Source organism: Excalfactoria chinensis, chromosome 14 (genome assembly GCF_039878825.1).
Source record: "Excalfactoria chinensis isolate bCotChi1 chromosome 14, bCotChi1.hap2, whole genome shotgun sequence".
In the NCBI taxonomy this organism is placed as follows: domain Eukaryota; kingdom Metazoa; phylum Chordata; class Aves; order Galliformes; family Phasianidae; genus Excalfactoria; species Excalfactoria chinensis.
The window spans coordinates 8,692,330-8,715,503 of record NC_092838.1 but is presented as its reverse complement, the minus strand read 5'-3'; the positions used below and the strand labels follow the sequence as shown (position 1 = coordinate 8,715,503).

The following is a 23,174-nucleotide window of genomic DNA, read 5'->3' as shown; positions in this document are numbered from 1 at the left end:
TACAGGGAGCATCATGAACCCCATTTGACCCACAGACACATTACAGACGTTAGGGTATTTCCCGCAAGCTTCCTGCAGCCTCTAGTTGTGGCTCATCACCATTTCCTTGTATATTTACAAGGGGTTTTACCACGAGCTGTACTCATCTGCACTCCTGTAACTGAACACTGACCTTCCGTCACTGCAGGCTACGGGCCAGCCTGACACCGCAGCTCTCTGCCTGCTCTGTGCAGACTGGGGCTGCCCACAGCTCTGCACCGTCCACCACCTCCTACCTACACCCAGACCACGTTCAGCAGCATTTCCTCACAGCAAAGAACAGATTGCAGAGGTGATTCAGGGGAACTGGCCAGGAACAGCCAAAGACACCCTTCAAATAACGCACACTACATTCAGGTAAAGCTGTGTTTCAACCTAACGCCCACGTGACACTGTTCCATGCTGATGCTCGACCAGCCCCAAGCACTCACAGCTGCCAAACACCCCCTGCTTCCCAGCAACTCCAACCTCACAGCAGTCCCCAGGGGCACCTGGAGGCCCCCAAGGAAGGGCCCAGCTGGCGCACGCACGTACCTGAACTCCCTGCCCTCACTGTACCGCCGGGTCGAGGTGGCACGCTGGGTTGCAGTCTCCAAAAGCAGCTTCTGGGTGAGCCTGCTTGAGGGCGCGGAGTCCCTGCTGGCCTCAGGCTCGGTGTCTTGGTCACATTTCCACTCCTCGTCCTCATTCAGAGTAGGCAGATAACCAGGCAGCCCTTTACCTGTCCCAGATCCTGAGCTTGGATCGCTGTAAATTTTTGGACTTTCCCCACCTGTCCTTGTGTATTCCAAATAAATATCCGACTTAAGGAACAAAGGGTAGGTATTGTCTTCTATCATGCATTGAATCTCTGTTTGGGCCTGGTCAAACATGTCAGGGTCAATCTGCAGTTTCATGACACAGTCTTTTATGAAGCTTTTTGTGGCTGGTTTGATCTGCCGGGACACAATGCCGTTGTTGTCGAGAATGTACTTTTTGTAAATGGCTTTTGCCAGTTTGAGTCTTTTTTCCTCATTGGACACACACGGCTCCAGCTTCCTGAAGCCACTGCAGGCAAACCAGAAGTCCAGCAGATCCGCACAGTCCTCCTGTTTCAGGAAAGTCCTGAAGAGATTGATACCGTCTTGATCATCGAGCAAGGAGTGCAGCGACTCGGCCCACTTCAGGTAGGGTGGAGTTGGCGAAGCACTCCCCTCAGGTTCATACCCCAAATCCAAATCGGAGCGGCGCGGCGTTGCGGTGGAGGTCTCATTTCTAACAACATCGCTTTTACTGGAGTAGAAACCGTGGCTGACTGGCCTTGGATCTGTGGACACAAGCTCACCCTCCTCACCGGGGACCGGTGGCCTTGGAGCATCCTCAGTGAAGCTCCCTCCGAGGTCCAGAGGGAAGCCCTTCCCCTGGATATTCATCTTTCTGGCACTTGCTTGAACAGCAGGAGAAGAGCCGAAATCTCAGATCACCAATATCTGTATCTCCAAGGTGAACACGTTCGTTCTGCTGAAACAGATAAGACAGAAATCCGTTAAGTATCGCTGTAAATAAACATTCTCAGGCTACGAGCTACTAATTTTGCCCTCCCTGATTACTGTATTAAACCCTCTCATTCTAAAAAGGACTAAGAAGATCCCAAAACTTCATATTCATTCAGCACAACCAGTACCACAGGCTCACTGCCCCCAGCCCCACACTATGGGCAGTGCTCAGGACTGCAGGATGTGCTATTCCCCATGCCAAGAGATGTACACTCATGTGCTGAGTGCTGAACAGCCCACAGGACACACGTTCACTTCTACAGCCTGACGATAACCTCTTGCTGAGCCTAACTGGCCAGCACATGCACCAAGTCGAATCAAGGCAGTATGTTTCTATCTGGCTACCAACCTAGGAAATTCTCACCCTCAACAAGGAATTTAAGGCAATGTTTGTGAAAAACATTCTAAGAGTAAATTCTGCTGGTAGCAAAGCTGAGATTACACCTTAACCAAACACAAGTGTCTTCTGTACACTCACTGACATACCGGTGTGACATTCCCCTCTGCATTTCAGAGGCACACTGCACTGGTTCACCTTGCTCTAGGGGACTCCAAATGCATCACCAACCCCAAAACTCTGGGCACGTGAACAACATTCTTGCTTCAAACGGGCACGACAGATCAGGGCTTTGGGTCTGCCATCATTTCTCATAGAGGCCATTGAGAAAAGGTTCACTGGAGCTAACAGCACAGCATGCTGAACGCCTGGGAAATCCTACCCAGCTCAATAAAGGAAGATGAGAAGATCGCCTCTACAAGGAGACGTGATCAAACACGGTGTTTTAAAGAAGGTAGCGAGCCAACATGGAGGATGGGAGGTGAGGGGAGGGAGGGGAAAGCACCAGACAATCCCTGGGCTGCCACTTTCCCTGCTAACGCGGTAACCATCATTTCAAAGCAGCTGGACTGGCTCTTGCAAGCAGCAGAAGTTGTGTCTCACTGAACCCCGTCAGCCCCAAGGCCCCAAGTACCACCAAGCACCCGCTGCCTGACGCTGCTCCTCGCGCCGGGTTAAATCAATTGCACACTAAGATACAGCGAGGACACGCGTTTCAGCCGAGCTCACCGCACCCACACGAACGCATCTTTTGGACGTTCCGCCTTTTTGCCCCTTTTCCTCTCCTCAGCTGAACCGAAACCCACCGCTAAGCCCGAGTGCCGTCCTTACAGCCCACCTGCGTGCCACCGACCGGCAGCGGCGGGATGGGAGCTGCCCGGCCCTATGTGCGCTGCTGCACCCCTCTGCCCTAAGAGCGAGCCCGCTGTCACCCACAGCCGGCCCGAGCCGCACGGAACACGCAGGCACCGCGCTGAGGTTAGGCACGGTACCGCCAAACGCGGCCGTATCTCCCAGCACGTTGCGGCTGCGTGTGATTTTCGCCCCCGTGGGCTCCCACCTTCCCGACCCCGAACCCCGAGCAGGCGCTGCCTGAAGCGCGGGGCCGGAGCCGCCCTCGGGGATGTGGCACACGCGGCACGCCGCTCATTGTGGCGGCGAGGTGCGACCCGGCACGGGGTACCTTTGCGGGCCCGCGGTCCCCGCTCCCGGCCCGCCGCCGCCTCCCGCCCAGCTCAAAGTTCCCCGCAGGACGCGGCCCGCGGCGGTGGCGCGGAGCCCTCCCGGTGCGCGGCGGCGTCGGCCTCGGAGCTCCGCGGGAAGCGGCGCTGCCCCGGCTCTGCCCCGACGTGCGCGGGCTCCATCCGCCCCGCCGCCCCCGAGCAACTTCGGGGAGCCGCCCCCGTTCCCCCCCCCCCCAACCCCCGCCCAGCCGCGGCCCGGTCCGTGCCCACCCCCCCCCTCCTCCCGCTCCCGGGGCGGCCTAGTACCGGCGCGGCGGCGCCCGGCGCGGCCCCGCTCCGCCCGCACGGCGGCGGCCTCCGGCGCGGCCTCGGCGCAGGGCCTGGGCTCGGGGCCGCCTTCCCCGCCCGCTCACTCACCCGCACGGAGCAGCGGCGGCGGCGGCGCGGGGCCCGGCCCATGCGGCTCAACAGCGGCGGCCCGGGGCGGCGGGCGGGGCGGCACAAAGCGGGCGGCCCGGGACGCCCATGGCCGCGGCCGCTGGCTCTGGCGGCGACACGGAGAGCAGCGAGCCCCGCTCCGCTCCGCCTGCGCCGCTGCCTCGCAGCGCCGGGGAGAGCGGCTCAGCCGCGCCCCCCGCGCCCCCGCCCGGTACTGCGAGCCCGGCCGCGCCGCCAGCCCGCGCCGAGCGGCCTCGGGGGCGGAGCGGTACCGGGCCCGGCCCGGCCCGTGGGAGGCGCCGCGCGGGGCTCGTCCGGCGTCCGCTCTCGAGAGCCGACTGCCGGGCTGGCCGCGGCTCCGGCCGCAGCGTTAGCGTGCCAGCCGTGCCCGGTGCCCCTCTGTTAGCACGGGGCCGCCCCAGGCCTCGCCCGGCCGCGGCTCCTCCTCCTCCGGACCCGGCACCGAACTCCCGGCCCTGCCGGCCCTCCATCTCCAAGGGCAGGCCTGGCAGCGAGCTCCCTGCGCGGCGCACGAGGGGTTCGCGTCCAGCTGAGGGCACGGCACCGAGCGGCCCGCGGGACCGGCGGGGACAAAGCGACAAAGCACGGCGCTCACTGAGCCCCGCGCGGCCGCCGGCGCCCCGCAGCTCGTGCCCCGCCAGGCACAGTGCCGGGGGGTTCGTGGGGAGTGAGGCGGGAACGGAGACCTCAGGAGAGCCCCACTGAGCCCTGCTTTGTTCGGAGCAGCTCCGGAGGTTGGCGAGGAGCAGAGAGCTGCCTCTCTGTGTTTTGTTCTGCACGGTCTGGGCAGAATAAACCCATAAGAGCTCTGCGGACATGCTGGGCAGGATGCAGCCCAGGAGGTGCTCGTGCAGAGGAGGATTCCAGCAGTGTGGCACAACAAGGGGCTGCCGTGCAGCTCTGCTGAGAATGGGCAGTGACCTTCCGTGCTGGCTCTATGGTAGTGCAGGCCTGGCTGCTCGGCCGTGGCATGTACTTAGCTGAGCACTTCCCAGAAGCGTGCAGACGTGAGGCAAAGGATGAAGGGGTGCGGATAGCTGCTCCACCAGCGGCTCTGGCCTTTGCAAACAGAGCCGTTTTCAAAGAGCTGCTGTCTCCTGCTTCTCTGAGCCGAGCAGTTCTGCAGCAGAGAGAAATAAAGGAGCTCGCCAAGAGGTGGCAGTGCACGGGCTGAGATGGGGGAAACAACATGGAGACCTGAGAGAGGGAACGGGGGACTGTGTCCTGCCCGTAGTGCTGCCTGCGAGAGCTGCAAAGAGATGAAAGGGGTTAATGCATGCAGAGGCCAAGCAAGAGTAGTCCTATAAAGAAACACAGCCAGCTTCTGCCCTGGAAAGTGAGCGTGGTCAGAGCCCTGGACTAAGCATGCAGACCCCTTGGTATGATCCCAGAAGCTGAGCAGCAAACAAGTCATAAAGCAGCCCTCTAAAAATCAGAAGTGGCTCAGAGAGATCTCTGGTAGGGATTGGAAGCATTCTATGGCACGTACCTGCGTGCTCCACGGTTTCTGACACTTGTGCTTTGTTTTTGTGTGTTTCAGGGAATGCTCTCAGAAAATAAAGCATTTTTCAGCCTTCTGGAATGCACAGAAGTTCACCCCAGGCGGCGACGCTCCCTTTCTGGCTCCAGCCCGGAGCCCAACAGGATGGTGCTGGTCCTCAGGCTCTTTCATGAGAGTGATGCCGAAAGCTGATTTACATGTAACAGTGCAACACTGATCTCAGGCATAATAATAGAAAAGCTGATGTGGGATTCAGCTGGTAAAGAATTAAAGGATGGGAATGTAATTAATGCAATCAGCTTGGCTTCTGGAAAATAGCTCTTGTCAAACTCTGATGTCATCCTTTGAAGAGATTACAAGTTTGGCTGATAAAGGTTACGGCATAGAAATAACAGACCTGGACTCTGTTCAGGCATGTGACTTAATCCATATAGTGTTCTGATTAAAAATTAGCACAACACAACATCAAGAGGGACACCTTAAAGGGGCTGGGAGCTGGCAAACCCACAGGCATCAATGGGGAATCCTTGCAGAATGGGAGCACGCTCAGTGGGTGTCCGCAGGGTTTGAAGCCCGGTGCTATTCAGCATTTTCATCAATGGTCTAGAAATAGATTAAAAAGCCCCGCTGAGAAAAATGCAAGGGCTGGGGAAACGAGGGGGGCAGGAGACACGGACGAGGTCAAGACAGCTGCAGAAAACTTTATAAGCTGAATGCAGGCAAATAAAACGTGGTTGGATGTGAGCAGCTGCAAAATGACACCTCCAAGGAGCGGAGAATTCATACAGAGCGCTGCATCTCACAGCAACCTGCGTCCTGCAAAGGGTCGATTGGGAGGCAGCTTAGCTTGGGAGGAAGGAAAACAGAGCAGGAACAGCAGAGCCCTGGGGGTGCCACCTGGGAGCTGCAGTTAAGGGCTGCCTTGGTTGTGGGAACAGGGCAGTGGAAGTCGCTGTGTGGTTGTAGGTGGGTGGAATGGCGAGTGAGGGCAGCCACGTGTAGGACAGCGTACCCGAGTGCAGCATCCGCGTCTGGAAAAGGATGGGGAAAACTTACAAGAGTTTCAGCTGACGCCAGCTCTAGAGAAGTTGCTTTGACTGAGAAATGCAGCCTCCTCAGTTCAAAGGAGCCTGAGGGATGCCCTGATTATAGTGCTTAAGCAGCTTCATGGGTGAAAGACTATCAGGTATTAGAGAGCTTTGCATCTCTCATAGAAAGGCCCAGAAAGAATTTGTGGCCCGAACGGAGTTAACATGAGAAACTGAAGCCAAATATCTCTGTAAGAGACAAGAATTGTTAGAAGAGACTCCCCGAGGCAAGGGGTGGTGAGAAGGGGTGGGATAACAGTTTGGGGTGGGATAACAGTTTGGGGTGCAGCAGAATGCGCAGAGCCAAAGTGCACGGGCACATGTTGCTTTCCTGAGAAATTCAGGAGGGAAATCTCTGCCCCAGCTGTTCATTGCTTCTCATCCACAGCAGGATCAGATCCTCAGTCTGCCTACAGGGCAGGTAAGGTGTAGCCAGGCAGCCACCTCTCTGTAGGGTGAATACCCTCCGGGCTCATGCCAAGCTCTCCCTCTTTCATTTCCTGTTTCTCACAATAGCGAGAGCCATGGGCTCCCTCTGGAGTCACACTGCTGCTTTTCACATGTTGCTTCACCCACACGAAGGAGCCCAGTCTCTAAGTTTTGCCTAGGGCCGGCATTACCAACTTTGGATTCGTTTGTGGATATCAAATGAGTGAAAATCCGGATCAGGTGTTCCTTGGGAGGAATCAGACTGCAGGATCTTCCAGGACTTCCTTTGCTTCCCCTGTGTCTGAAAGGGTAAAGGCCAACACACCCAAGCCAATCATTTCCCCCTTCGGTCAGTTTTATAGCCTTACTCCTGCCTTGCACTTCCCTTTTCCACCTAAGCTCTACAAGACAATCCCTGCTCGGCCAAGCCATCCATCTGCCCCCTTGCTTGACCTCCAACACTCCCCTAGTGCCTGTACCAAGAAGTTAACTTCAGTGGGTTTAGGAATCTCCTGGATGCTTCTATCAGCTGTGTGAGGTTCCCAGTGAATGTCTGGGACCAGCTCCTGTGCCAATAAACCTGTGCTTGTGGAGCTCAGTTTGAATCTCACCTGCTGCCTGGCTTGCCTGAAACACGGTGGGTCAGACGTAGTGCTGATGTTTGACAGCTGATGCCTGATAACATCCCATGCACGCTTCTAATGGCAGAGCCCCGCCACGGTTGGTGCAAGTGTGAGGGTCGGTGTTCCTCCAGCGTGGGCACTGCTGGGACAGAGCGCACTAGATGGTGCTGTTCAACCTCTGGCTGTAATTTAAAAGGCTCCTCGCAGGTCAAAGCTGATCCCAAATTTAGGTCTTATAAAAAAGCTTTTTTGGAACTGAGGATAAATAGAAATACCCTGAAGCTGCGTGACAGACATCTAAGCCTACCTGCTCTGTTCAAATAGCCTTTCCCCCCCAACCTGGGTTTGCCTCCCACCAATGTGCTTAGCAGTGGAAATCTCAGAGAGCAGCTGCCCAGGGATGTGCTAAATATGGGACACAGGATCAGCCACCGCCACCATGCAAAGGGCCAGCAGCCTCCTGGGGTTTCTCAGCCCTGTTTGGCTGTGTTGCAGGTGGATGCCTGTGGAAGGGCTGGGGGAACCATGGGCTCCCAGCAGAGATCCTTAAGGATTGGGCTGGAAGCCCTGTGGGCCTCTTGGGTGACTGGAAAACCTGAGAGACCAGGACAGAGATCTTAAATGATCCCTACTGAGGGTGAGGAGCAGCTCTCCTCTGCTTACCTCATCTTCTACGCATGCCTGAAGTCCATTCATTTAAGAGGTAAGAGATGGTTTGGCTGCGTAAACAATGGAAAAGAGGGCTGCTAAGAAACAGGATGAAAGGATGCAAGAAATGGATGGGAGAGGATGCTTTTAGCTCCTGGATCACTGGCAAAATGACACCTGCAGAGCAGGAGGGGAAAAACATACTGGCTGTCAAGAAAGAAGTATCAGCATCATGGCACAGGGCACTGGAAGCACTTGGCTGGGATAAAGCTGCTGGGCACTAAAGGGAGCTGGGTCACCTCAGAACTGGGGCCAGGCAAACCAAAGACCTCAGCTGCCCGAGAGGCATCTGCAGCCCAGTGGCACCAATGAGGTGTGGGGAACATCCAGAGCCACAGACACAGCTGGTGTGAGAGCAAAGGGTGAGGAGTGGGCCTGTGTACAGCTGGGCTGGGGGCTGGAAGGCAGCTCCTGCCCACTGGCACAGTGAGGATACCCCATGCAGCTGTGTCGGTAGATGTGGGCTATGAGCTCATCCCTAACAGTACAAGTTCCCCAAAGGCATCTGCAGTGCAGCAGGAGCTGCTCTCTGGTTCTCACCCCATGTCTTGCAGTGCAGGTTCTGCGGGGTGCCTGTGCATCCCACCTTGTTTCAATTCACTGCCCTGGGTGAGATGAACACACCCAAATTCCTCAGCTTGAATTTGCCTCCAGTTCTGGGCAAAAGGGATGAGGCATAAAAACGCTCGTTCCAGCCCAGTCTGGATCCCAGTTACAGACCTGGAGACAAACCACCGACCAAATGAAGTTCAGGACTGTATGCAGCAGCCACCTCTTCACAGGCAAGGCTGGCACCCCCCAGACAGAGCTGGTGAGCTCTGCCTCCTTGTGTTGCACACTGGGTGAATGTTTGGGCCACCCCTACGCTGCCCTGGGGTTACTCTCTCCCTACCACCAGCCTGTCCCTCTGGACACTGCCTCCAAACAGCTAATGCCTTTTTGCTCAGATGCTGCTTTCTTCTTATTATTGTTGTTTTATAAAGACCACACAAGCCCAGAGTCCCTAGCTTTGGCTAAATAAGCTGCACAAAGGACCAGGAATCCAGAAATTCTCCTCCTATCTGACCAGGGAGAGCACAGCAGCTCACTGGCAGCTCTCTCCTGCTTGCTTCTGTACCTCTGGAGTGAGAGTAATAACTAATAACAGTAATGGCTAATAGCAGCTTTCCACCCATTTGGCATGGCCTGCCTACCTCTGGTTCTTTTGCCCTTGGCTGCAATAACACCCATTGCTGTTCTCGATGTATCCCTGGACTAACTGCCTCAAGCAGTAACTCCTGGGCTCCCTTCCCAACTTTCTGCCCCCAAATCTCCCAGTTTTTGCTCAGGTTTGACCACTTTGTCCATGTAAAGCAGGTCATGGTACGTATTAGAAGTTGTTGTAGGCTGAGCAGTAATGTACCCTCAGCCTGCTCTGGAAGCTGACTGCTCCCAGGGGACTGAGGCTCATGGGGTGCGGGTGAGCCTCTCTTCAGGAACATGCCACACCACCAGCAAGGCCACGCTCAGCCAGTGCTGTTCATCACTGGTCAGTAAAGGGAGGCACCCCCAGGTGACATCCCAGTCTGACACACCTTCCCACACCCACCTGTGGGATCCATCTTGGGTCTGTGTCCCTGCCGCTCCATGCTCTGTGCTCCCCTCGGGTGGCCGTGGATGGGATGCAGCCTCCGTGTGTCCCAGCAGTGCTGCTCTGCAGAGAGAAAAAATGTCAGCTTGTCCCCAGTGAGAAATACAAACTGCTGTGCTGCAGAGCCTGATTGCAGACGGCCTTGAGGCTAAGGATGCCAGGAATGCCCCAGGGCTGGCCAGGAGGTTGGGATCCAGGGATGGTGTGTGATCCATGTGCCTGGACTCCCCATCTGCCCTGTGCCGTGCTAGGATGGGCCCGTCTCTGTGCACAGGGACTCCGGTAGTGGTATAATGGTACTACTGGTCACATAGAGCCAGAGAGGGGAGTGCTGGCAGTGGGACACTCCTGTCCCTGGTCCCCACACGCTGCTGTGCACCTGAGGCTCACCCACCTGCTGCAGGGCATTGCTCGCCGTCCCTTTGTGGCTGCTGCTCCCAGGCTGTGGCTGCTGTCTGCCTCCACAGCAGGATGGGACGAGGTGAGTGCGCAGAAGCCACCACCACCTTCAGGCGGGAGCACAGGGCTCAGCTGACAGCTCAGTGATGCTGCACCGGGACAGCTGAGCCCTGCTGCCAGGGTTGCCCTAGAGCAGCCCATGCCAGTTCAAGGTGTTTGATCCTGACAGGAGAGGTGCATCTCTTTTATCCATCCATCTATGATCCCAATCAGTTGGTTGGCGGTAAGGAAAAGCTGATGTCAAGAGCACTGCTGGAAATATTGGTTGCTCCACTCTTGTGGATCTGTTTCGCAATGTTGTGAATGATCTTAGGCTTAGATGTGGTCACTAGCCCAGCTGGCAAAAGCAAGCTCAGCACTCGGCAACGCCTTGATGCCTGTCCTGCAGCCTGCACAGACGTTCAGCCAGAATGCTTTGATACCATCCCCATCAGCAGCTCAGCCTGGAGCACAAGTACTTGTGCCATGCTCCAGGCTCACCCCTCCTGGATGGTCAGCACTCCTGCTCTTCAGAGCAAGCCAGCAAAAAGTTTTCACTGAGCAACGTGTACTGACGGTGTTTCAGCCCACATCTGGCCTGCAGCTGGTGATGCAAGTAGGATGCATGCAATGCTTCTTTTTAGTTCTCACCTCTGGGATGAGGCCATTCAGTGCATCTGCTTTGAGGAGGTTCTTCCCAGGGATAGAGAAGATGGTCAGTGAACTCCTGATGGTGAGTCCTGTAGTGGCCCATGGGTTTCTGTTCAGCTCTGAGAGGCACAATGAGCCTCACTAGGAGATCTCAGAAGCACTTGTGCACTCAGGACAAGCCCTGGAAATCATTTTACCTGCACACGCTGCCTGTGCTCACGATACAGTTCAGATCTCAGTTTGGCATTTTTTTCTTCCAGGAAAGCTTCCCTACCCAGGCCCAGCTGTGGAGACCTCCTGGCCTTCTGTCCTGCAGCCTGGAAAGCCTGGGTCAAAGGGCTGCAGTGCTTGGCAGCAGCATGAAGCTGCAAAGATGGGTGGCTGCCCCTCGTTTCTCACACAAAGTGGTTTTCCTCACTGCTTCACACCTTTCAGACAGGGCAGAGTGAGTTCTGATTTGCATGGGACATATTATGGGGGACAAGAGTTGATGGAGAAGGTGCTGGTTGCTCTGGCCCCTGCGATGGACTCTGGCAGGGCTGTGCTGCAGAAGGTGGCATAGGGAACCTTGGGACCTTCATCAGATGCCACAGATGCTTCTTTGGCAGCAGGAAATCACAGCTCACATCAGAGGCTGGGGGTGGTGATGGAGCACTTCCTCCCTCCTCTTACAACTATGCTGGCCAATTTTAGGACTTCACATCAGCATGGGGCCTCTGAACCTCAAAACCCACCTTGGATGGGCCGTGCAGACCCCAGCACTGAGCTGGGACAGTTCTGAGTGCCACCGTCCTCATGCTGCTGGGAGGTGCCCAGGACTGGCACTGGGAGAGGCTCTGTGCTGGCAGCAGCTGATGCCACATGCAGACAGACTGCGAGGGGCTTCTCTTGCTGTGGGGTGGGATTCCATGCAGCAGGGGAAGGTCGAGGTGCAGTGTGTGTCCGGGTGTCCCTGAGTTAACAAATGTGAAACGTCTCAGAGTCATCGTGATACAGAGGTGGAAAAAATGCTCAGAAAGTAGTTCACTGTGAGAGGAAGCACAGGGAGGTGGGGGGCTTTTGTCTCTTGGAGGGGTTCCGGATTTGCTCTGAGGCCTGAGCTGAGCTGCTCCAGCACTGGATGTCAGTGTGAGCTCCCCAGGCCACTTCTGTCAGCTTTTCTGTGTCAATCAGAGCTCCCTGTCCAGTATCTTCTATGCTGTGCAAAACCCCATCCTGGTTCATTGCTACAATCCCCTCTCCAAACCGCAGCAGGCAGGTGAACTGTCTGACTGCTGCTGTGAAACAGCTCGTGCTGCCTCTGCCACCCCACAGACCGTGCCCACCCCATGACAAAGGAAGACCTGAGCGGAGCAGCCAAGGGCTGGAGGCAGTGGAGGAAGCAGCAGCCTGAGCCCAGGGAGGGCTGTGCAGCAGTGGCCACAAACACCCTGCAGCCTGCCCTGTCCTAGCCCCGCTCTGCACAGATGGAAGCATCAGGACAAGTGCCCCATGGCTCTCAGTGACCTTTCTGTAGCGCCGGGACTCAGGCTGACCTCGTGAAGTGCTGCTGCCTCCCAGCCCTGGGGCTCCTGTCCCCATCAGGACACTGCAGCTGCTGCTGTCCCTCCCACTCTGCTGCCTTCCAGGTTCTGCCCCTCTGCAGCCATCTCACACCATCTGTGCTCGTTCCAGCCATGTCCTCGAGCTCACGCAGCTCTTCTCCTGTGGTGGGAGCAGACAGCAGCTCGATGGCCCACAGCCTTTGTGAGGTGCACTCCTCATCTTCTGGCAGAGGACATATTCCCTGCTCTGGCTGTCCTGGGTCTGCTCTTACCAACACATCTCCTCTGCCACAGGTCTTGCAATGGAGACAAGCATTGGCTGGCATGGAGACAGCCTCACACGCTGTAGGATACAGGAGAACCCGGAGCAGACAAATGTGAGTGAATCAGGCCTCAGGTTATGTTTCATCCTGATTCTTACAGTTACAATTGGCTGAAGCATGAGTGAACGTGATGGTGGGTATACAACAGGGTATACAACACCAAAGTTTGCAAACCTTGGGCTATGCACCTTCATGTGGCAGCAGCTTCCCCAGCGTGTGAGGACACAGTCTGTCCCCGTGCCTCACTCCACCCCCTTCCTGGCAGCCCTGCACACCTCCCAGCCTTCCCGTGCTCAGTGCCCGCCATCAGCAGTTCTATGGTATTCCTGATATCCCCTGTCCTGCAGGACGGTGATCCCTCCATTCCCAGAGTGATGATGCCTTCCAAGCAAAGTCCACATAGGTCCCAGGGGACCAAGATTGCTGTTCTGGGGGCAGCCACCTTGGCAGTGCCCAGCCAACACCTCCTGATGGCCCCACTGCTCCCACAGCCCATCCCAATGGGGACAGCACCCCACAGCCTGTCCTGGAGCACTGCTGCAGCTCTCCCTCTCCCCAGCACATGGCAGAGGAGCTGGGTGTGAAATACGGGATATACAGACCTGCCTGTGTCACTGAAGCACTCCATCCTCCCAGAAGGCACGGTGCTCCCTGTCCCATCCGCCTCCATCCTGGCACTCCGGGCACCTCATGGCCCCATGCTCCCTGCCTGGTGCCTGGATGCATTTCCTCAAGCCCGGCCATCCCTGTGCTGCCCAGGACACAGAGGGAGATGAAGGGTGCAGATCCCAGCAGGTCCGGGCTGAGGGCTGGCTGCAGCCAGGGATATCCCTGCCCTCTTCGTGCCTCGCCTGGTAAGCAAAGCAGTGAAAATATCGGTCGGGTTCTTTGAAATGAAAATAAAAGTGATAAAAGTCGGGCAAATCCTCCGCTCCGGCCCCTGCTGAGGGCCCGAGGAGTGTCTCTTTCTGGGAGCAGCCCAGCCAGCTCCTGGAGTTATAAATACATTATGTATGCCGGTGTTCGTCGGCCAGAGCCTTTTGTTGATGCTGAATATGTCCTGGCCAACAAAAGTGGACTGGATTAGCCACAGTGGATTAAAAGATTTTCTTCTTAGAGTTTACCTAATAATATAACAATTGACATAGAAGGACTCTTTGAAACCTACACGACTCTGTTATTTTACCATCTGTGAGTTTGCTTTCCATGAATATGATGGGGCGCCTGCCTGCTGGTGGTGCCGGTGCTGGGAATGCTGCCCGGAGCTGGATGTGTCACCGACAGCAGAAATCAGCCCTTATCTGAGGGGAGGCTGCGGGAAGAGAAAGTCGTACAACTTCTGTCCACCTCCCTTTGTCCTCGGCCCTTCTGCCCATGGCCAGCAAGGCAGCGAGGTGCCGCGACTTCGGGAGGAAAAGAGACCCAACGGAGAAGACCTGAGGCCAGGACGGCCCCGTGGAGCCAGCGCCCCGCGCCGTGAGCTGATCTGCAGTCCGAGGTGTCCCGAGAGGTCCCGACTGGAATAAGCTCATTTATTACTATGACATTTTGGAAGGGAGCTGCTTGACTTTGGGAACTCTCTCCATCCCCGGCTCTGCGGGTGGTGGAGTTTGCCCATCTCCGGGAGCCGGGGCGGCGTTCGGCTCTGCCCGACATCACGCTTGCAGTATCCGTTGCAAGATGGGTCACGCAGCGGCAGCAGCGACACTGGAAACATGGAGGGCAGCAGCAGCAGGGGAGGAAGGCTCCCCCAGCATCCTGCGGCTCCGCTCGCCCCTCCGCCACCGCCACAACAGCCACCGCACGCCCCGCGCCCGGCCCTTGGGCTTTGATCTCATAAAGGGGCTCCATTTACAAGTCTTTAATAGCAGCCTTTGGAAATATCCGTCCTCAGAAGTCTCGAGTAATGAGATTTGGAGACTATGATCAATTTAGGCACCGCTCTTTCTCGCTCTCGCTTTTTCTCTTTTCTTCCCCCCTTTTCTTGCAAACACACTTCTCGAGCCGCGCTGACTTTGTGTGCGATTGTCGCACCATCCAAGGCCTGGGGGGGCCGTGTGGGCGGCAGGAATATGGGGCTTGTGTCTCCCAGCTGGGGGCCTTTGATGAAGCTGCTTTGCGAAATTTGATTTGAAAGGCCTACGATCACAATTTGGGGAGAATGGTGGAGCGTTTTTCCGCACGGATCTCTTTGTCTCTCGCCCGAAGGGGGGTTTCATTGTGGGTTTTGGGGCTGGGGCGAGGGGGTCGGTGGTGGCCGCGGATGGGGTGGGGCGGCGGGGGCCGTGGCGAAGGAGAACAATGAGCGGGGAGATGGGGAGCGTTGGGATTTCTCACCTGCCTGCCCCGCTGCGTCGCGCGCCGGCTGGGTTTTCGCAGTCCGCCATGACGGGAGCAGCCGCCCTGCTTGCTGTCCGGAGCACTTTCCAACACTCTTGAACCTATTTCCCTTTCTTGGCAACTGTGTGGCTGGAAGATGGGAATCTTTACTTTATATTGCAGCTTTGGCTTCTCAGCCTGATTGGCTGCGGCCAGGACCAAATGATGGTCCTTCCAATCCTATTGTAACTATGGCAACCAGCCCCTTTAGGCACCACCGATTTACTTATAATTGCTGGGTAAATAGTCAAGACAGGCCGCTTTCATCCAGCATGGAAAGATTTATCTTCTTTTTCTCTCCCTTTTATATATACGTCTATATTTATTTATTTATTTATTATTTTTTTGGAGGAAGCCCTGAAGAGCAGCAACACTTAAGCAAAACTCTTTGAACGCTGTTGCAGACAGCGCTGCCTCCCCCGGGCCAGCCGCTCCCCACCAGCTGCACAATGACTCCATGTAGGGCTGCCCGGCACCGCGGTGCAAACCTCATCATCATCGTTGTGCTCCTCAGTGTTGGGGTTCTGCCGAGGCACGGCCAACCTTCACACGGCTCTGTCCAGTTGGGGAAGCAATGGGGAGCAGCGAGAATGGGAGAAGGACCGTTTCCTAACACCCAACCTGAACTGCCCAGGAGCAGCTTGAGGCCGACACCTCTCATCCTATCAGTGTTACCCAGAAGCAGAGCCCAACTCCAGCCTCATTGCAGCCTCTTTTCAGGTGTGGAGAGCTGTAAGGTCTCCCCTGAGCCTCCTCTTTGGACTGAACAGCCCCCCAACAAGGGGAGCTGCACGGAGAGCAACTGCACCTCATGGCACCCTGTGTGGAGTGCGGTGGGACTGCAGCTGTGGGGCCATGCTGATCTGTAGGGATGGTCTGGCACTGCAGAACTGGGCAAAACACCACTCCTGTCCTCTTCCATGTGTCCTCCTGCCCTTGTAGGCACATGGAATGACGTCTGTGTATGGGATGCAGGGAAGAAGAGAGAACCGGTTCACTGAGAATCAAAAAGGAAAGGCACATGGTTGGATGGGGAGCCTGTTTGAACACCCCCAGGTTTCAGACCCGTCCTTGCGCCATGTGACACTTCCCAGCATTGCTGCATGGGCTCAGGATGATGCTGGCAGAGCAGACACCGCTCTGGTGCCTGGGCAGTACGGAGTGCTTGGTGGAAGGGCACAGAGCCCTCAGAGATGTGGGACTCAACAGCAGCACCAACCTGGAGAAGGGCTCTCCCTGCCTCCTCCCCAGCCCAACTGAGAGCTGTCCCAGACTTATTAGGAGCACAGGGACCGAGCAAGAGGTGCTTTCCAGGAGTATGACCCAAAGGATGAGCATCACTGATGAGCAATGAGGGCTATTCTAAACTGCCCCCAAGCTGTGGGCAGCCCCACTGGGAAAAGGCCCCTGGAGAAGCACCCTGAAGGGAAGACCAGCAGCCCTGCAGCCATGGGCACAGACCAGCAAGGAGAACACCTGCACCATCACTGCTCCCTGTCTGCAGCTGCTGTGTGGAGCAGGCACTGCTGCACAGCTCAGCCGGTGCCGGTGAGTCGGGCACACCGTCCTGCTGCTCCAGGGGAGCCCAGCCGTGCGGGGGAGATGAAAGGCAGGCATTGACGTCAGGGCTCTCACCACCCACACATGGACAAACAGGCGGCTGTTGGTACAGCCGGGCAGGCTCTGCTTACACAAACACACCGGCCAGCTGCACACAGGATGCTGCTGGCCCCAGTTCAGCATGCAGCGCAGCCCCAGCAGAACCGAGCAATGAGCAGCACGCAGATCCCACTGCTGCAGCCCCAGCTCGGTGCCCGCTCACTGCATGGCCACAGGTGGCTTTGAGAGAAGCGTGGGCACCAAATGAAGGCTTGATGCTGTGCGTGGCCGCAGGTACCAATACCACGGAGCCATGCCGGCATCTCTGCCCTCTGCACCCTCTGAGCATCCTCTGTCGGTTCCCATAGTAACTCCTGGCTCAGAGCCGCCAGAGCTCTGCCTGCACACAGCCAACACCAGCCCTGCTGTGCCCGCTGCAGCTCCCCATGCTGCGCTGCTCCTCAGCAGGGTCTCACCACACTCTGCCCCCAGCACGCCCAGCTGCCAGCACTGCTGCCACAGGAGGCACCTTCCAGCCCCCTGAGCATCCCCATGGGGACCCACCGCTTCTCACCATCAGGTAGAGCTGCTTCAGGAAACAAAGCACAGCGCCAGCCCACCGCAATATGGAGGTAGTGAGGGCAGGGCCAGGAGCACAGCCGTGCTCAGCCCCAGTGCCTGCTGCACCGCTTGTGCCTCAAAATGTGATATATTAAAGACAGGAGGCAGATGCTCTCCCTGCCCGTCTGTGCTTTTGCATGCTCTCAGGTGTTGTATCCAACGGCTCAGATTTGGCTTTGGAAGCTCCAACAGAGCCAGGAGAGTAATGGAGGTGCTGCTGTCTTTCGAGAGCTGAAGCTGATGACACCAACAGTGCAGGGCAAGAAGGAGAGTGCTGTTAAGGACGAGCTGCTGCAGGAGCCGGCAGGATGGGCCGGAGGCGTTCATCAAAGCACAGTGATGCGTATGAGGTAAAATCCACACAGCAGAGCTGCCCTCAGCAGGGACAGACCGCTGCTTTGCAGCCCAGCACAGCCACACAGCACAGAGCAGCGCTGGCTTTGCTATGGGGTGAGGATGTGCTGTCACAAAATGGCTGCCAGCACCTCACGCTGACCGCAAGCCTCTCGCTGACACACCGGGATCCACCAGCCCCAGCCCCGTCCATATCAGCAGCACTGGAAGAGCCCACGGTGCAGGAGCTGCATCTCCCCAGCACTTCCCATCGCCCCGCTGCCTCTGCCTTGGACCACCAGCCCCAGGGCGATGGGTCCTGCAGGGCTCACGGTGAGGACACACCTCAGGGCGCCCTGCAGGCTGAGCACGAGCTCCCATCTCCCCAAAGCCATCTTCTGTGCTCTAGCTGGACTGAAACAGCATCACGTAGAGTGTTGCCGTGGCAACGGCTGCCTAGGGAAGGTGTGTAATGGAGATGCACATAGAATGGCAGAGCACGCTGAAGCAAAAGCGCTCATGGATGGACCTCAGAGAGCCTGCGCTGCCCCACAGCCCTCCTGCCCCAGCCCATGCCCTCCACACAGCAGCCACAGGTGGAGGCAGCCATCCCCCACCTTGAGCCCTGCGCCAGGGCAGCCAGGAGCCAGCAGGAGCAGGGAGCTGCTCTGCAATGGAGGGCTGCAGGGACCACTGCTGGGCCCAGCCTGGTCTCACAGCCCGCAGCTGCAGCGCTGGCCTGGCTGTCACCACTGCTCCAGGTGACCCAAAGCATGGCTGACAGCTCCGTCCTGCCAACCTGCAGCTGATGCCCTGGAGGTGGTGGTGGGTTTTGCATGTTGAGCTTCTTCTGTGCATGTACGGGAGGAAGATGGAGCACAGAGGGAGCTTTGGGCAGGGTGGTGGCTTGCCATGCAGAGAACAAGCAGAACTATCAGACTGCTTCTCCCCCTGCCCTCAGTGGGTTTTCCCTCTCCATAGTAGCTGGCTGTTGTGCTTCATGGCTGACAACTCCCCTTCAAGCTCATGGCTGCTTTACAGGGAGCTTCACGGGGTGGTTCAACTCCTGGGAGTGGAATGACAGAAAAAATGAGGTTGGAAGGAACTCTGGAGGGCTCCAGCCCAACCTCCTGCTCCAAGCAGGGCCGGCTGCAGCTTTGGAACAGGTTACCCGGGGTCTGGCCCTGCTGTTCTGAACACTGCAGACATGGAGATGCTGCCACCCCTCCATCTCAGTCCCTCCAACACAGAACTGCTGCTTTTGTTAAGAGCTCCCAAAGCGTTACTTACATCTGAGCACAGATGGGCCGGCTGAGAGTTTACGAGAAAAATCCTAATGAATTCATTAATTTAAATGGCTCAGTTGGTGGAGAAACGCAGCCTTAACCAGTTCTCAGATCAGTGTCCATGAATTGCTGGGAACCACAAGTGAGAAAGGCAAAAATTCAGACGTTGTTTCAAGGCACCAGCCCTGGCTTGGGAAGGCAGAATTGCAAAGCCTGGGCTCCTGGCTAGCTGCAGAGTGCAGAATCCACTCAGCCATGCTGAGGCAGGATGATGCATGCCTCTAACCTCTCACCCACAGAGCAGCTCCTAATGTACTTCTGCAGAGCCGCATTAGCCCTGCCCTAGTGGGACGGGAGGTCTCCCTACATCTGGCTGAACGCTCCCATTATTCCTGCTTGCCTCCTCCTTCCTCAGATGGCAAATCCTGCAGAGCACGTGCACCTGATGAGAAGCGCTGAGGAACAGAGGTACCTCCAAGGACAGTGCTGGCAGCACTGCAGCTGGGGATGAGCACATGGCCAAAGCTCTCCTCAGAGGGATATGGGCACCACAGGACTGGAAGATCACTTTTTGTACCTAAAATCCAGGCTCGGGTAAGAAAGAGCTGATATCTGCCCTCCCAGTCATCCCAAATGGAACCAGCACGTTCCAGCATGGTGATGGAGGGACAGAGCCACTGGCAGCAGCTTTGCTCAGAGCCACATTAAAATGCATGAGCTGTGTTAGCCCTAATGATGAGCAGAGCTGTCAATGAAGAACTTGTCCCAGCTAATTATCTCTAATGAGGGCAGAGTGTCAGAGTCCCTGGAGGAGCTGGGCAGCAGCTTCCCACTCAGCTCAGTTGCAGGAGAGGGAGAAGTTAAGCAAATGCCATTGTGTTGGCCTAGCTAAGAAATCATTAATTAGGCAAATGTGACCTTCTGTGTATGTTTGCTCTTGGGAACCTGGACTTGCCAGAGCTGGGACATGCAAGCAGGCTGGAAACACCCCAGCTTCTGCCACCCAATCTGTCCCCTGCAGTACCGAGCCTCCTGCTCCCACACGGCGCAGCCAGGGGCAGCACAGCCACGCCAGTCTCATCTGCTCTTAAGCCTGAACATCCATTTTAACATTTTTGAAGATCTAAGATGGAAAAACCATTCTCTTCGAACAGAAATAGCGCTGGAACCCACAGGGTTACAGTAAGTTGTATGGCCAGCAGGATGGCTGTGCTGGCTGTAAGCTGCACAGGCTGCAGGACGGTCTGAGGTCGCGCTTTCAGGGCATAATCTTCTCCTCCCTGCAGAACACACCTGTGGACTGATCTAGGATGCATCACAGCTACATCTTGCAGTTCCTGCCACACAATAACGACCAATGAGTATCAGAGAAAAGTTTACTGACATTCTCAAGATGCGCAATATTTCATTTGATATCAGGATCAAACCAAACAGCAATCGACTACTCACACAGGCAGAACGACCGCATCAAGTCAGTCTTACAAGAACGCTTTCAGAGGCCACAGGACAGAAAACCTTTCCTCAACCAACAAGGATAATTCCTCAGTTGAATTCAGGCTGCCATAATTAGATCTGATAACTGCAACACATTCCCCAGCACGCTCATTGCATTGCCTCTTTCACAAGTGTGGCTCACACACAGAAGGCTTTCTGAACCCTGCAGCTTCATCTGCAGCAAGGAGTTTGCTCTACGCATTTCTTTCCTTCTCCTTCTCAAGTGCCTGTTCTTTCAGCTGCTTGACGAGTTCCTCAGTGTACACCTTGAACAGCGGGACGGGGTCCTGAAACAAAGAGGAGATTAAGCTGCTTTGAAAGCCTGAACCTGAGCAGCAGCAAGTCTAACGATGAGTGCCAGGAAGGTGCCCAGCCGTACCAACCCAACCCTCACGCCTGTGCTAACAAACTGTGCATTACTCATCCAGTCTGGGCAACAGAAAGCAGACTGCGAAGTACCAGTTACAGGTGCAGGAAGAAAGAACACCCGTGGTACTTCATGTGCGCTGTCTGATGTTGGTGAGATTCATGAATGCCTCATGCAAGACAAGGGCATTTTCTCCTGCATGCAGTTGGGTCCAGAGAGCCGGTGCTGTAGGAGCACTGATGGTTAAAAGCAAAGGAAGACAGGCCAGGTTTTTCCAGTGTATGAACAAAGCAACTCACTGCTACTCCTCTACCTACAGCTGCTGTTCAGTTCTGTAACGTGGCCTCAATAATTACAGGCACCCACATGGGACGTTCCTCAGCTTTTCTAGTTTTTCCCATCCATACAAATCAACAGCAGCTCCCGGGGGCCTCTTCCGTTCTCAAAACATCCACCTCCCTTCTCCTGCTGCCCCAGACCAGGGCTGCTCTGAAGCACATCTGAAGAACATACTCTTTGAAGAAGCTGGAGCCCTACACAGTGCAAGGCCCAGCATTCACAATAGGAGTAATCGGGTCTGGGGGGAAATGTCACCATGAGACCCACCCCACCCCGGGGAGGCCCATGGCCTCAGCAGCTCTCCGGTGTGCCTCCTGGGCATGTGGGCTCTAATAGAACTGCTGTAATCAATGGTCACAAAACTGAGTCAATCCTGAATGTGCATCCAAGTTGTGTGGCAGAAACACAACCAAAGGCAAAGACGTTTGTGCCAACAGAGGGTGAATCATCCCCTGCTAAACATCCATCCCCTGACTGGACGATAAGATCTTGCAAAGGATTTGAACACAGCACCATCTTTTGAGCTCCCAAATTCAAATGGGCTCAAACAGCTGCTCAGGAACTTTGGAGTACTATTTCCTTTGCTAAGAAGCGCTCAGGATGCTCAGATCAACTGCATGCGCAGCCCAATGCAGCTAAAATATCTCTGTGTCTGCAGGACGGCGCTGCCTCAGAAACTCACCTTTTTTTCTCGAAGCCTCTGTTTTTCTATTGCTTCTTCTAAACTCAAGCCGACCCATTCAGCTTCCTCTTCTGGAATCACAAACTCCTGCAATAAAAGAAAAAACAGGTGGTATCACGTCTTCCAGATAAGTAACATGCAAATCCTGAAACACTGCTCCCCCTGCTCCTTCCACTTCCTGCAGCCTAAAGTCCTCTTCACTTTTCTGCTCTTCCCTTTGCAAGCAAATACATCATCGTGTCAACTGCTCTGCTTCTCTTCTGAACGGTTCTACAGCTGCTTCTCAGCACAACCCCACAGACTGTGGATGTCAGTGGTTTCTATGCCAGCGCCCATCATAACACCAAGTAAAACAGTGGCACTCAGGCAGCCTGGAATCCTTGCCAGATTCCTGCCTGCCGTGGGCAGTGTGTGCTCCTACCAGCGCTTAGTGCAGATTCGCACCAAAAAAGAGGTGTGTTTGTTTTCCTAATTGGCAGGTAAAGAACCTACAGCAACCCACAGGGATATGAGGAACAGCTGGCAGATACGGTTAGATCTGCAGCCTGTGCCTATCAGCCTGAACAGAAGAGAATGAGCTCGTTTGCACTGCAGCACAGCGAATAGCACTGCACCAGCGGGGATAAGAGCACCAGAGCAAGGACTGCAAGCAGCCCAGCACGCACCCGGTACTTGTCATATATTGCCTCTCTCCTGGCCGGGTCGTCAGGATGCAGCTTGGGATCCCTCCGCGCGAGTCGCAGCAGCATCGTTCGCTTCAGATCCATCCCCAGCTTGGAGCACATGTCAGCTTTGGGGGTCTGGGGAGAGAAAACAAGTGACACCGGCCGGCACAGCGGCACTAAGGAGCACATGGCTGGGTCAGAGCGGGCAGCGCTGCCTGCAGCCCCGGCACGGACACACGGAGGAGGAGACCCGCAGAGACCCGCGGCTGCCCCCGGAGCCCGGCAGGTGCAGCTCTGGGCCTTGCCTTCAGGATGTAGAAGTCGAAGCCGTACGCGCGGTCGATGAGGTCCATGGTGCGCATGGTGACGGTGATGGTGAGCTCGGCGTCCAGGATCTCGCTGTAGAACCGCCGCTCGAACAGCTGCGGCTTCCAGATCTTCGGCACCCGCGGGGAGAGCTGCGGGCGGGAGGACGGTCAGAGCCGAACCGAGCCGGGCCGAACCGAGCCGAACCGAGCCGAACCAAGCCGTAAGGGCGGTCTGACCTTGTCGTTGTTGGCGTAGCGGTATCCGCGGATCCAGCCCTCGCCGCCCCACAGCCCCTCGTCGGCGGCTCGCGGCAGGAACACCGGCACCGGCACGTCCTGCACGCGCTCCCGCTCCCCGGTGCGCGGGTTCCGGCGGTACCGCACGCCCAGGGGCCGCCAGTGCACGGGTGTGGGCTGCGCGTCGTCGTTCAGCTGCGCCAGGAAGTGCGCGGGCAGCCGCGCGCAGATCCCCTCCTGCAGCCGCAGCTTCGGCCACAACCGCGGCGGCACCTTGTGCAGCGGCATCGCCCCGCCGCCTTCCGCTTCCTGTCCCGGCAGCGCCCGCGGCCGGAAGTGAAAGCCGAGACGGTGGCCGGCGAGGGTCAGTCCGCG

At 56.5% G+C, this 23,174-nt stretch overlaps 2 protein-coding genes across 5 annotated transcripts in view; both read right to left on the bottom strand.

The window, feature by feature from the left end:
• AXIN1 (axin 1) overlaps positions 1-14,938 on the bottom strand; it is a 76,359-nt gene extending 61,421 nt beyond the window's left edge. Inside the window, exons 1-3 of one of the 4 annotated variants that reach the window (XM_072349452.1) lie at positions 14,827-14,938; positions 9,492-9,596; positions 574-1,539 (exon numbers count right to left, since the gene is read on the bottom strand). In XM_072349452.1, the coding sequence (XP_072205553.1) occupies positions 574-1,451 (878 nt within the window). In that variant the 5' untranslated portion in view covers positions 1,452-1,539; positions 9,492-9,596; positions 14,827-14,938. Of the gene's footprint in view, positions 1-573; positions 1,540-3,512; positions 3,710-9,491; positions 9,597-14,826 lie in introns of those variants that run through there. The other 3 variants (XM_072349453.1, XM_072349451.1, XM_072349454.1) reach the window with 3 other exon arrangements.
• A 5,127-nt stretch (positions 14,939-20,065) lies between these two features.
• MRPL28 (mitochondrial ribosomal protein L28) lies at positions 20,066-23,161 on the bottom strand. The gene is made up of 5 exons (XM_072349367.1): positions 22,800-23,161; positions 22,560-22,712; positions 22,255-22,389; positions 21,590-21,676; positions 20,066-20,488 (listed from the first exon to the last, which is right to left on the bottom strand). The coding sequence occupies exons 1-5, from the start codon at positions 23,085-23,087 to the stop codon at positions 20,396-20,398; spliced, it is 756 nt and encodes a 251-aa protein (XP_072205468.1). The 5' UTR covers positions 23,088-23,161; the 3' UTR covers positions 20,066-20,395.
• Between the last annotated feature and the right edge of the window lie 13 nt (positions 23,162-23,174).

What these genes read in the sequence shown, in the direction of transcription:
- MRPL28 (XM_072349367.1), bottom strand. Translation starts at nt 23,087, where the DNA reads ATGCCGCTGCACAAGGTGCCGCCGCGGTTGTGGCCGAAGCTGCGGCTG. An exon ending in TCGACTTCTACATCCTGAAG is followed by an intron (nt 22,390 to 22,559) that starts GCAAGGCCCAGA and finishes TTCTCTCCCCAG; the next exon opens with ACCCCCAAAGCTGACATGTG. An exon ending in CAATATATGACAAGTACCGG is followed by an intron (nt 21,677 to 22,254) that starts GTGCGTGCTGGG and finishes CTTTTATTGCAG; the next exon opens with GAGTTTGTGATTCCAGAAGA.